Source organism: Erpetoichthys calabaricus, chromosome 10 (assembly GCF_900747795.2).
Source record: "Erpetoichthys calabaricus chromosome 10, fErpCal1.3, whole genome shotgun sequence".
Lineage (NCBI taxonomy): Eukaryota > Metazoa > Chordata > Cladistia > Polypteriformes > Polypteridae > Erpetoichthys > Erpetoichthys calabaricus.
In genome coordinates, this window is record NC_041403.2 from 438,138 (window position 1) to 449,572 (window position 11,435).

Below are 11,435 nucleotides of genomic sequence, written 5' to 3' on the forward strand. Positions count from 1 at the left end.
CGCCATCTTTAGCTGACGTCTTAATTTCAGGTGACTTGGACCATCTGAGAGAGCATTGGTGCCACTTGCTTTGCTTATTTCTGATTGGGCAGGTGAAGTGACTTGCTCAGGGTCACACTGGATTTGAACCCACAACTGCTACGCCAGTCACAATGAGGCTGGACGCTCTATTTTTCTGTGCCAGTGAGTGACATCGAGTGCCCGTGTCACCAGGCCAGGTGTCTTGTGACTGTCCAACGCCTGACACCCCAACAACGACGTGAACGAAGAGCAGAAGAGTAAGTGTGTTTTATTGTGTCCATGAAAGGCGCTATACTAGCCTCCTGGGCTCTTCAATGGGTGAACTAGATGATACTCACCCGGGACCCTCAGCCACAGCAGGCTGCCCCCTGCTGGCCGGACCCCCTCAGCCACCTCTCGTGTCAGAAACGCAAGGAGCTTTCTGTAGGAAGTCCAACTTTCTCGACCTCAAAGATGGTGGACGTTAATTCCACATGAAACACCAGAGTCCCCTCCGGTGGTCCGCCTCGTGCGCTCACACAGGTGACAGTCCGTTCTTAAAGCAGCGCCAGCGTCCCTCAACCCTGGGAATTTTTTCTCCGTTCCTTGCATCTTCAAGCCTCTGCTCCATCTTCTTCCTCTCCATGCTTGTGTCCACTGGGGTCCATCTTCGTTCTGGATGTGGCATGTGACCTTCACGTGAAGCCCTGCGTCTCCAATGCTCTCAAACCCTTTGTTTCTATATAGCGCCCTGCATCGGCTCACGACTTGTCAGAGGTCTGGTGAGTGAAGCCCCTCTCCTCATTAGGACGTGGGGGTCTCGGCCACTCGCGAGTTCTGCTGAGCTCACTAGTCAAGGTGCTATATGAGAGTTTGCCCGGGCACTGGCATAGAGCCCATCAGCCCTCACAGGGCTTTCCTCGCGCTGCCAGGTTTGCTTCTTTAGCTTCGCCCCATTTGTTTTCTCGACTTTGTGATTTCGGCCACTTCACCTGAGATGAGACTTCACCAGGTGACACCTAGGCCACCTGTGCAGGGAGGAGGAGGGTCTCCACTTGGGTCACACGGCAGGGCACCCTGGGCATGGAGACCACGAAGGACAGCAGAAGCCGAGCTGACCTAAGAGCTCAAGTCACAAAGAGTGAAGGACAAGCAGGAGACAGAGGCGCATGAAGATGAGGGACAGGTGACAGGTGTCCTCGCATGAGTAACGAGAAGGTGACAGCAACAAACCCCAGAATCCCAGCTGTGCAAGCAGGAGAACAAAGCACAGTGCTGTGAGAAAGTCTCTGCCCCCCGCTGTGTTTGCATATTTGGTAAATCAGGACCTCCATCAGGTGAGACGAGGCCATTGAGCCCACCTTGCTGAATTTCTCCAAGTTGAGTCCTCGAAGCCCACCCTCCGGCCACTAGGGTTACCAGTGACTGACTGGCATGTGCCCCCTGCTGGCCACAGAGTGGAGTGACTCAGGGAGGTCCAAGAGCTTTGGTCTGTGTGAAAAAGTCAATACCCCCCCATACTTTGACTAATGCCAACTGGACGCGTCTTGTCGGCTTCATTGTGACCTGCTGGTCGGTCTGTGAGTCTCAGCCACTCATTTCAGGTCCTCGCCAGGACGTTGGGTGGCCATTCCAGAACGCCCGAGGTCCTCACTGGCAGACTCGCTTCTGTGCTTGCAGTAGGACGAGGAGCCAAAAGCTCCCTGAGTGGACGTCCGCCTTAAGAACATTGGGGGCAAATGCTCAACTCACGGCTCCTTCTTCAAAGCATCTCGACCCACCACACCAGTGCCGCCTGATATGGTGGGTCCTGTGCCTTGGCTTTGCTTTTGACTCGTCTGCCGTTCCCAAAGCCCTCCGGTTTGCTCCGATGTTCCTCATTTATGGCTGAGGTTTGCACTCTGCTCCTCTCCCCTCAATGCCACTTTACTTCATCATGGAGTCCTGAGCACTGACTTGGCACATTAAGCCTCCTCAGTGCCACCTAAATGGGCATAGGCAGGACTCCGAGATGCTCGCGTACTCAGTGCACAGCCTGCCCTTACCCATGTCATTTGTTCCATTGGTCTGCCACCCATCCAGGGAGGTACCCTTGTGCCATTCTCAATTGGGCGCTTTACTTATCAGATGAGCTAGAAAAGCAAACCAGAAGCCCTCAATCTGCGTGGCCACGGCAGGCCCCATGTTGACCGCCATCTGTTCTGACCACGGGATGAGCCACATGGCACATGTGGGGTGCTCTGTACCCGACAGTCAGCCCGTAAAGTACCAGCAGCAATGACAAGCCCAGCAGGACCTGAGGGTGACCAGGGATGCCCACACTGGGAGGCAAGTCATCCGACCCTGTGAAGGGGCTTTGGTGTGACCCGCCCAGCTGGCTGCTCCTTCACCAACACTGCGTCCCCAACGTGTCCCACTGGTCAGACTGGCCTCGTTCCTGCAGAGCCACTACTGAGGTGACCGGGTCACACTGTCCATCTTAAGGCCCAGATGAAGTGATGGGCCTGTGGACAGCAGAGAGGGGGCCACACTTACTGGACGGGGGGATCTCGATGGGCTGCCTGGCGTTTGGTCTGATAGGGTGGGCAGCACATCCTGCTGTCAGGGGTCTTCAGAAGGCAGGAACCCAGTCCATCAACTTGAGGGGCGTGGCAGGAGAAAGCGGGCACAAATGTAACAAAAATAAAATTGAAAGATGGGGCCAAGAAGTGCAGGACAACAGGCTGCCCCGAGGGTCCAGTGAAGCAGACGAGGACCTGTGCCAGCTGGACAGCCTGAATGTGCGTGCCATGCCAGGGACTGGCAGCATGGCGTAGTCTGAACGTCCACCTCACTGACCGCTGCGCTGGACAATCAGCTGAAGTGAAGCCCCCCCTGTAAGGCCCGCTGTTTGCATGGCAGCTTTACCTGAGCATCTCAAACACTTGGCAGTCAAAGAGCTGACTGGACGTCTCGGCTGGCATCTCTCCATTGGCTACCTTGGCACATCACCGGGCACAATGCGACGTGGCGATTTACTGACAAGGGGAGAATGCGCCAATTCCACACTGATGACAAGTAGCGGTGGCATTTGAACCTGGGCTCTAAGTGGTGGCTCTAACCTTTGTGCCACCTTCAAGGCACCTGTGTGGCAAATTCTGGGCACAAGTGGAGAGCCTCCTGTTAAAGTAGGCTCTGATTGTGGTCGGTTCATCTTTATTTATGTCACTGAAGCCCCTTCACATCCATTTTATTTCTAGGGAGGTGCCCCTCAGTGACCATTCTGCCCACTTCAGTCATAATTAGAAACACACCAAGCATCAATGGACATCCTCGGACTTCAATTCTGTGATTTTATCGATGAGTGAATTAAAACTATGAAGCAGCCCCCCCCCCCACACACCATTTAGAGACCACAGTAATCACTGGAGGTGCCCAGATACCCGCTGCTAATTGGCATTCAGTTGGTAACGTCATCAGACTGCTGGTCCGTCTGATCTGAAGGTGGTCACTCCGTGTGGTCCCCAGTCCACCGTGCCCAGTCCAAATCAGACCACAGGCGAGCAGATGCCACGTCACCCACTTCTGTCTTGTCGGCGTCCAGCTCTAAAAGTGACCACCGGCAGGGGCCAGCAGGTCTACAGTTTTGCGCAGGCGCAGTCGTCGCCACGGGGCGCCGGATAGTTAAGGGCGGGGCTCAGCGCTACTTCAAAAGTAGCGTGTCCGTGATTGGGCCGAATGAAAGTCAATCTCCGAGTGGGGTGCCACCATTGGCCGGCCGGGCCGCCTACACGCCTCTGGCTCGCGGGGCGGACGTGGGGCTCAACGGGCTTTCCCTGCGACCCTCCGAAAGTGGAGTTCAAATTAGGGGGTCGCCACTCGGCACGTGCGCTCTCACCAGCTCCATTGCGGCCAAGTGTGCCCCTATTGTAGTGCCGCCCGGTGCCCAGTTGGGGTGGCAGCTTGGATGCCCAGATAACTGCACAGCGAAGGCTCCAGCCTGTGACTGGCACCACGAGCTGCTGCTGCTGCTGCTGAAGGGAGGCACAGCAGATCCTCCTATGTGGGTCCATTAACTTGTAGAGCCCATGTGTCCCCTGACTAGTTAGCCCCCCCCCCAAAAAGCTCAGGTATATGACAATGTGATCCAGCCATGTACCCCCACAAAGTAAATGGCAAAGTGTGCCAAAGCCCAGGGGCAGCTTGTGCCCATTCTGTGCCCTGCCTCTTCTGGCAGAGTGATTACCAACCTGAGTGCCCATTACTTTGTACAGAAGGGGCTGCCACTTCCCTGCAGATGTCCCCACTTGAGCTGAATTTAAAGCGCCTCACAGCTGAAGGTGAGCCATGATGGCATCAGAAAAGAAGCTCAGGTCTCATGCCAGTTATTGGCACATTGTAGATACAGCACAGGCAAAGACAGGTGAGTGACCACCACTGATTGGCAGCAACATCCACCCGTACCAGGCACTGCAAGTACCACTCACAAGGCCTTAAGTGTGGGCACAGCCTGTTGGGGGGCTGCTCGATACCTTTTGTGGGTCTTCTTTTGTGTTTACTTAAGTTGGCACTGACTTGGCACCTCACAGTGCGTGACTTCGGATGGAATCTTGGTGACCCCTGGGGTGCCCATCAGCACATGGCACTCACTCACTCAAGTGTCCCTCTGCCCGCTAGTCAGGGAGGTGACCCTGTCCACTCTGACTTGCTGACCTACATGTGGTATCACAAGCCGGTAGGGGGTGCTGCAGAGTGGCAAGTCATGCCATGCAGTCCAATGCCAGCTCAGTGAACCATTTCATTTTAGGACAGCCTGGCATCTGTACGTCTGGCAGGCCTTATTTTATATAGCAGCCTTCACTGCATGTATCCATCTGCCCCTTTTATGACCCGCTTTGTCCAGTTCTGACGTGTATGGGCAGGAGCCGACCCCCGCAGCACTGGGCACAAGGCAGGATTGAGTCCTGGGCAGGGCAGCAGCCATCACCTGGCAAACAACACACAGGGCAATTTAGAGTGACTGATAAAACAAAAGAAAAGAAGCTGGCACACTGCCCTCTAGAGCTGCACCCCCACCGAAGGACTGGCGCGAGGCAGTGTGACGTGAAACGGGGCACACATGGCCCACCGGTGGCTGCCCTCATGTCCACCCAAACACCCAGCTTCACTTTGGGTCGAGCATGCAGGCTGTAGAGGTGGCATCCACGTTTGTCTCCTTTGTGGTGTGCTGGAGTGTCCCACCAGTGTGGGCCACATGTGTCCCAATGGCTCGGCGCTGTCAGGGGGGCTTTAATGCAAAGACCCTCGTTGTGTTACACGAAGCCATACAGCGCCTTACAGGTGGGCCGACGGCTCCTCGAGTGGTCACTCATGATGGCTGGACGACCTCCAGCATCGCCCATTAAATCAAAGGTGGGTCTGGGGGGACCGGGGGTCACTGCGGCTCTGTGGTCAGGTGGGCTGCTTGACCTTTGCCCTCAGGTCAGTCAGGCTGGGTTGTCATGTGACTGCCTGTCTGTGCCTGCTGTACAGGTGAGCGGATATTCTGTACAGCAAGTGTAGACAGGCAGACACGTGACAACTCGGGGCAGCCAATGGGGAGCCTCCGTCACGATGACATCAGCACAAGCCGGACTGGAGGAAGACGAGGAAGAAATAGAAAAGGGGACAAGGAGCACTGGGGGTGTAACAGGAGGAAGAGGGTGAAAAAGAGGAGCATGAAGTGGAGGAGGACGTACTGCTAATGAAAAGTGACGAGGAGGAAGAGGAGTGTGAGGAAGAAGTGGACAAGAAATGTGAAAAGAGAGAAAAGGACAGGTGGGCCTAACAGGAGGAGTGTGAGGAAGAGGAGTTGTGAGTTTAAAGGAGGAGGAGGAGGAAGAGGAGGAGATGTAGTGAAGCATGAAATGGAACAAAGAAGAAGAGGACTGGGGGGAAGATGGGTGGTCCTAACAGGGAGACGAGGAAGAGGAGAGTGGAGTACAAAAAAGGGCCGTGGACAAAGGAGGACAAGACATGGGACGGGGGGTCCGAACATGTGGAGTCCATCTGGAGGAGCCCGTGGGCAGGAAGGGGGGGGGGGGGGGAGACTGAAGGCGCCACAGGGTGCCACACACGGAGAGAAGCCCCCAAATGTGGGCGGTCGGCAGAAGAGAAAGCTGGAAGTTGAGAATGAGGAGCAGCACACAAAGAAGAAGAAGATGACGATGAAGAGGAGCAGCACAGAGGGGCGACGGGAAAGAGTAAAGGTCAGGCAGGGAGGAGGAAGAAGATGAGGAGCCCCATCGAGGAGGAAGAGGAGCGAGGGCTGGCCCAGAGGGGGAGGGTGGGGTGGGCACGGCTTCGTTCACCGTATGCCCCTCCTTTATTCCCCCTTGGAATGTCGGAGCCTGGCAGGCTGCGTTCCCGCACACACACCGCCACACGCTGGTCCCCACCCGGTCTGATGGCTTGGGGCCCCGCCACCCTCGCTGTGCCCTTCCTCATCCCCCCAAACCCCCAGGTGGCCAACCCGGGTCTGGCTTACCCGCTGCACGGCGTCCCCGGCGCCAGGCTCCCTCGCTGAGCGGCCTTGCCCCGTCTAACCAATGTGCAGACTACTGTACACCAGAAAGGTCCTGAACAGGTAGTCTGAACACTGGGGCGACGGGGCAGGATGGGGGGTCCCTCCCCGTGGCGGCGGCCGAGCCGAGTCCAGCGGACACCTTCCTGCAGTGGACGCCGGAGGAGACTGCCGAGCGCCCCAGCCTTGACGTGGCACATGAGCTGGAACTTCGGGATCTGGCAGCGGATTTAGGGAAGGCGCGGGAGAGAAGGGGAGGGGGTGGGCCTTGCGGCCCATATAAGGCGTGATGGGACCCCAGGGACAGGCGCGCTGGGCCCCTCTCGCTCGCACCGCCTCGGCAAAACGCTACCAGATGTGCAGGGCAGGCGGCAGCGAGGCAGGAAGTGGGCCTCTCTGGGCGGGCGCAGAAGGAGCGGCATGGAGGGGGGGCTACTAGGGGTCATCTGCAGCTGTGCCCCGGGCCCGTGTGTCCTCCGGGGTGCCCGATGGTCAGTAAACACACCCTGGTGGTGCCCCCAGCTCACCATCTTCTCCTCTGCCAGGCGGATGCGGGCGTCAGCTGGATGGCGCCGTGGCTCTGCTGCTGGAGGTCCTGAGAAGGAGACGGGCAGCATGTCCGTCCACAACCTGACGCACCTCATGATGGGGGAAGTGAGGGGTCCGACGCCCCGACCTATCAGCTGGCGTGGACAAGTGCCCAGGGGCAGCAGTCACTGGTGGTCTTTGGCACACCCAGTGGGCAGCGGTCTCCTTACCTAGACAAATGTGTGCCCCTCACTCACGGTGCCCACCGCACTCATCTCCTCTGACTGACATCCCCAAGTCGTCCAGCTGTGCCCCTCTCGGTCTCCTCAGGGTGAAGTAGGCTGGTAGATGACCTGCATCATGTGGCACCCACCTACTGTATGGTGCTTACCAGTCCATGTGCTGCCATCTCTGCCACTGTGACCCCTCACTCTCGGACTGACCAGAAGCCCAATGCCCGCCCCTCCGGCCTGTGAGATGCTGACCCCGAGCCAAGAAGAGCAGCTGGCACTGCCTGCCTGATGGCACCACTCTTTAAAAATGACAAACTGGCTTCAAGGACTCAGAAGGGGGCGATGGACTTCAATCCCAGCAGGCACTTGCCAGCCGCTGTGGGTCAGTGGTGCCCACCGAGTGAACTGTGGGGACACCCACGTGTCATTAATGCTCTGTGGTGGGGCACAAGGACAGATGTGGCAATTGGCACCAGCAGGTCAAGAGTCCCCAGGGCTCACTGGGGCTTCGTCCATAAGAATTGGGTTAATGGGCACAACACACTGGTTTTGACAGTCACCCCGGTGTCCCACTCGACTATCTTGGTGGCATCCAAATCTCCGCTCCCCTCTACTCCTCTTTGCCCACCCTCTCCCCCATGCCAGGCACGTGCCCATCAGTAAGTGACACAGGACGCAGGCCAAGTCTGGGGGCACACGGCTTTATTCAGCGCAGGAAGCGGGACAAGTCCTCGGTGATCTCGGCCTCGTCCCACGGCCCGTGGATGTTGTCCTTATGCAGCTGCAGGCAGATGAGGAGGTACGGGCAGAGCAGGGAGATGCAGAGGAGCAGCAGCGCCAGGAGCACGCCGCCCACCACCGTGACACTGAGTGCCACCGCCACGCTGGCCACCGACACCAGCAGGGACACGGCCACATAGCCCTGGGGGACGTGCGACTTGAGGCGGCGCAGCAGCAGGGGCCAAAGGGCGAACACCTCGATGGCGCAGGTCACCGTGGCAAAGGCGTGCAAGGAGCCGGGCAGCCGGGATGCCAGGCACACCGAGGCGAAGATGGCCACGCTGAGGGACAGGCTGCTGGACGCCACGGCCATGTGGGTGCTGTACTCGAAGAAGACCAGATGGGCCAGCAGCATGAGGAAGGACATGGCGTAGATGGTGTCCGTGCTGATGGACTCGGTCAGCGTCTTGAGCAGCGGAGAGAAGCCGTACGTGAAGAGGACAAAGACGATGGCGCTCTTCAGGTCCGCCCAGCGGGTGCGACCACTCTGATGCCTGCCCAGCCCACCGTCGACCAGGTCGTAGGCCACGTAGCCGACGGTGGACAACAGCAGCCCCGTCCCAAAGAGCCAGTGGGGCGTGAGCAGCCCCCGGTCCATGTACCACCAGAGCACCACGAAGACCGACACGCAGGCCAGCTGCTGCGCCACCAGGCCGGACTCGAAGACCACCGACCAGTAGCGGTAGCGCCGCACGTAGATGTTCTTGCGCAGCTCCTCCAGGAAGCGCTCGTCCACGTAATTGTCCGGGAAAGGCTGCGGTTCGTACAGGACCTTCCTCCAGCGAACACCGGGGTGCTCCATGTAAGCGCCTGTCGGGGAAGCAGAGACGCGCATCAGTGTGAGCCGGGGACCGAGGGGCCGCTGTCACCACCCGGCTTTCATCGGCACGTACCTGGGAGCCACCACCCGGGGAGCCCGAGGAGCGAAAGAGCGGCGCGAAGAAACGGCCAACGGCGCGTCGATGACGTCAAAGACGCCCGCGCACGCGCTGCCGAGGTGACGCCTGCGCACTGGGCCCTGCGCTGCCGCGTGTTGATTGGCTGGAGCGCTGCAGGGGGGCGGGTCGAAGCCTGGCGGTTAGAGCAAATGCTGCGCGTCGGGGTTCTGCAATGTCCGCGCAAGGCTCTATAGGCGCATTTCTAGTTTTAACTTAGCGGACGACGACATTGAGAACGGAAGGCCATTCGTGCCGGCATTAAAAATCGTAAGAAACAGTCGATTAGAACAGAAAACCGTCAAAGTCCACTTACCGTGGGGGGAGTGGGGCTCCGGCGGCACTTTGTGGAGGTCACCTCAGCTCTGAGCTCAGACCACACCGAAGCTGGAGATGAGCTTGGGGGTTTTCGTGCTCGGCGCTTTCCTTGTACTACGGAGCACGAACTGCAGGGGGCGCCACATCGCAACGCTTTCATTAATCTGATTCAGAAGATAAAACGTTAAAGAGTCGCGCTTAAGTTAACCAAAGTCCACGGACAGGCTGATGTCACCGTTTAGGCTGAAATGTGGCGGCTGAACGCCAGAAGAGAACGAGTGACGAGCCGCTCGCCTTTTAATGGCGTGCTGCTCATTCTTTATTTACGGAGATCTTCCTGACCACCAGGCGAGTTCATCCGCGCATCTTCCACCCCACATCGACCAATGACCAGTAATAGTTTTAGATTGAAAATAAACTTCTCAAGTAATTAACCAAAAATGTGGAAGCATAGCCGGTCTTGTTTTCGGCGACACAAAGTGGGCACAGCGGTAGCAATGAGGCCTTGCAACGAGCAGATGAGGGTTCGCGTCCCTGTGTGGAGTTTGCATGTTCTCCCCGTGCCACTCACAGTCCAGGTGAGGTGGGTTAGTCTTGTTATGTTGGCACTACCGTGAGCAGGTGTGCCATCCTCCCCTTGTGCCCGATGACTGGTGGCTTAGGCTCCAGCTGCCTCTCGGTGAATATTTGCTTTTAAAGTCGCAGCCTGCATTTTGCCAGCTTCTAAAATCTTCAATTTCTCTTTCCTTTCCCTTTCAGTGTCAGCTCTTTCTCGCTAAGTTGTGCCATCTTCCTTTCAAAATGGGCCTGCTGGCTGTGTTTCTGTGGTCCAGTGTGCCCACTTACCTGAGGGGGTCCCCTGTGGCTGCTGAGGACCTCGCGAGGTCACAGTGTGACCCTCAGCAAGTCACTTCACCTAGCAGATGTAACTCGTCGTCCCTCAGACGCTGAAAGTTGGCAGCTAAATAATAAGCACATGTAACACACGTTCAATTGCATTGCCAATGTCTGCTGCCGTTGTGCCCGCTGCGTTGTACCATCAGTTCAGCTGCAGAGCTGCTGGTCAGTTCACATGTGACATGGCGGGTCACCCAAGGTACCCCCACCTTTCTCTTCTTCTTTCCTTAAGTTCCCCCCCACTTCATGCCCTGTGCCATCTTCTCAATAAAGGCTGACGTCACTGCACGGGGTCACTTCTCCAGTTTTACTTGAGTGTCACTCTCGTCCTCCATACACTCGTTACGTCACGTCGATGTCACGTATGTCTCGCACCGTTTCAGTAGCTCTGCTCGACAGGTTTTTGTCACTTACTCCTCCCCCAACTCTAATAACAACCCCAGTGCAGCCAACTGTCATCGCTGACGTGTGACATAAAGTGACATCCTCCTCACTGGAGTCTACTGGCAGTGCTGTGACGCGTTTGTCACTTTGCATTACAGAGACTCGTGGAGCAATGTCACAACAGGACTCGGTTGCCTGACACAGCTCTCGCTCTGTGCCCTCCGGGTGCCCATTTCCTGGGGATGGCATGTGTTGTGCTTTGTCTGCTGGTGCCCGCCCATTGTGGCCTTTGCTCTCCTGAACTCAACCCTTGGACACTTTTTCTGTCGGTTTTATTGACAGTGACATCGCTTGTAAACACAGCCTGGGCCCCCTTGTGACATTAGTCCACATCACAGTTAAGGGCCACTGGTGTCAAACCAGCAACAGGACATGTGACGTCACACCCTCCAGTCACCAGGACTGGGACCGAGCTCTCGTGGTGGAGGAGTCGGCCATAGGACATTAATGTACGGGCACAGGTCTGGCCTACGTGGACCGCTCACAGTGTGTGCCAACGGCATGATCTCCTTGGGGGTTTTCAGCCACAGGCCACCCAGGTTTGGCTCTGCCTCATGCCTGCACTTTGGTCAACTCTGATCCTGCCATCTTATAAGCTCACCAAGTGACTGGTCTCTCAGAGTCACCCGCCCTTCTGCTGAATGTGGACATTGGGTGGCAAGGGTGGTCCGCAGCAATGAGAACTCTGTGACAGGCGAAGGGCACAGACTCCCAGAGTGGCAACCAACCCTGGTCAGGCTGCCGGTCCACCATAGGCCC

The 11,435-nt window shown here is 57.3% G+C and overlaps 1 protein-coding gene across 1 annotated transcript; it reads right to left on the reverse strand.

The window, feature by feature from the left end:
• Window positions 1-7,989: 7,989 nt before the first annotated feature.
• On the reverse strand, window positions 7,990-9,097 carry pigc (phosphatidylinositol glycan anchor biosynthesis, class C). Its single transcript, XM_028810721.2, has 2 exons — window positions 8,976-9,097; window positions 7,990-8,892 (listed from the first exon to the last, which is right to left on the reverse strand). Exon 2 carries the CDS (start codon window positions 8,882-8,884, stop codon window positions 8,009-8,011), a length of 876 nt encoding a protein of 291 aa, XP_028666554.1. The 5' UTR covers window positions 8,885-8,892; window positions 8,976-9,097; the 3' UTR covers window positions 7,990-8,008.
• Between the last annotated feature and the right edge of the window lie 2,338 nt (window positions 9,098-11,435).

Excerpts from the sequence above, each read along its gene's own strand:
- pigc (XM_028810721.2), bottom strand. The coding sequence starts at position 8,884 with ATGGAGCACCCCGGTGTTCGCTGGAGGAAGGTCCTGTACGAACCGCAG.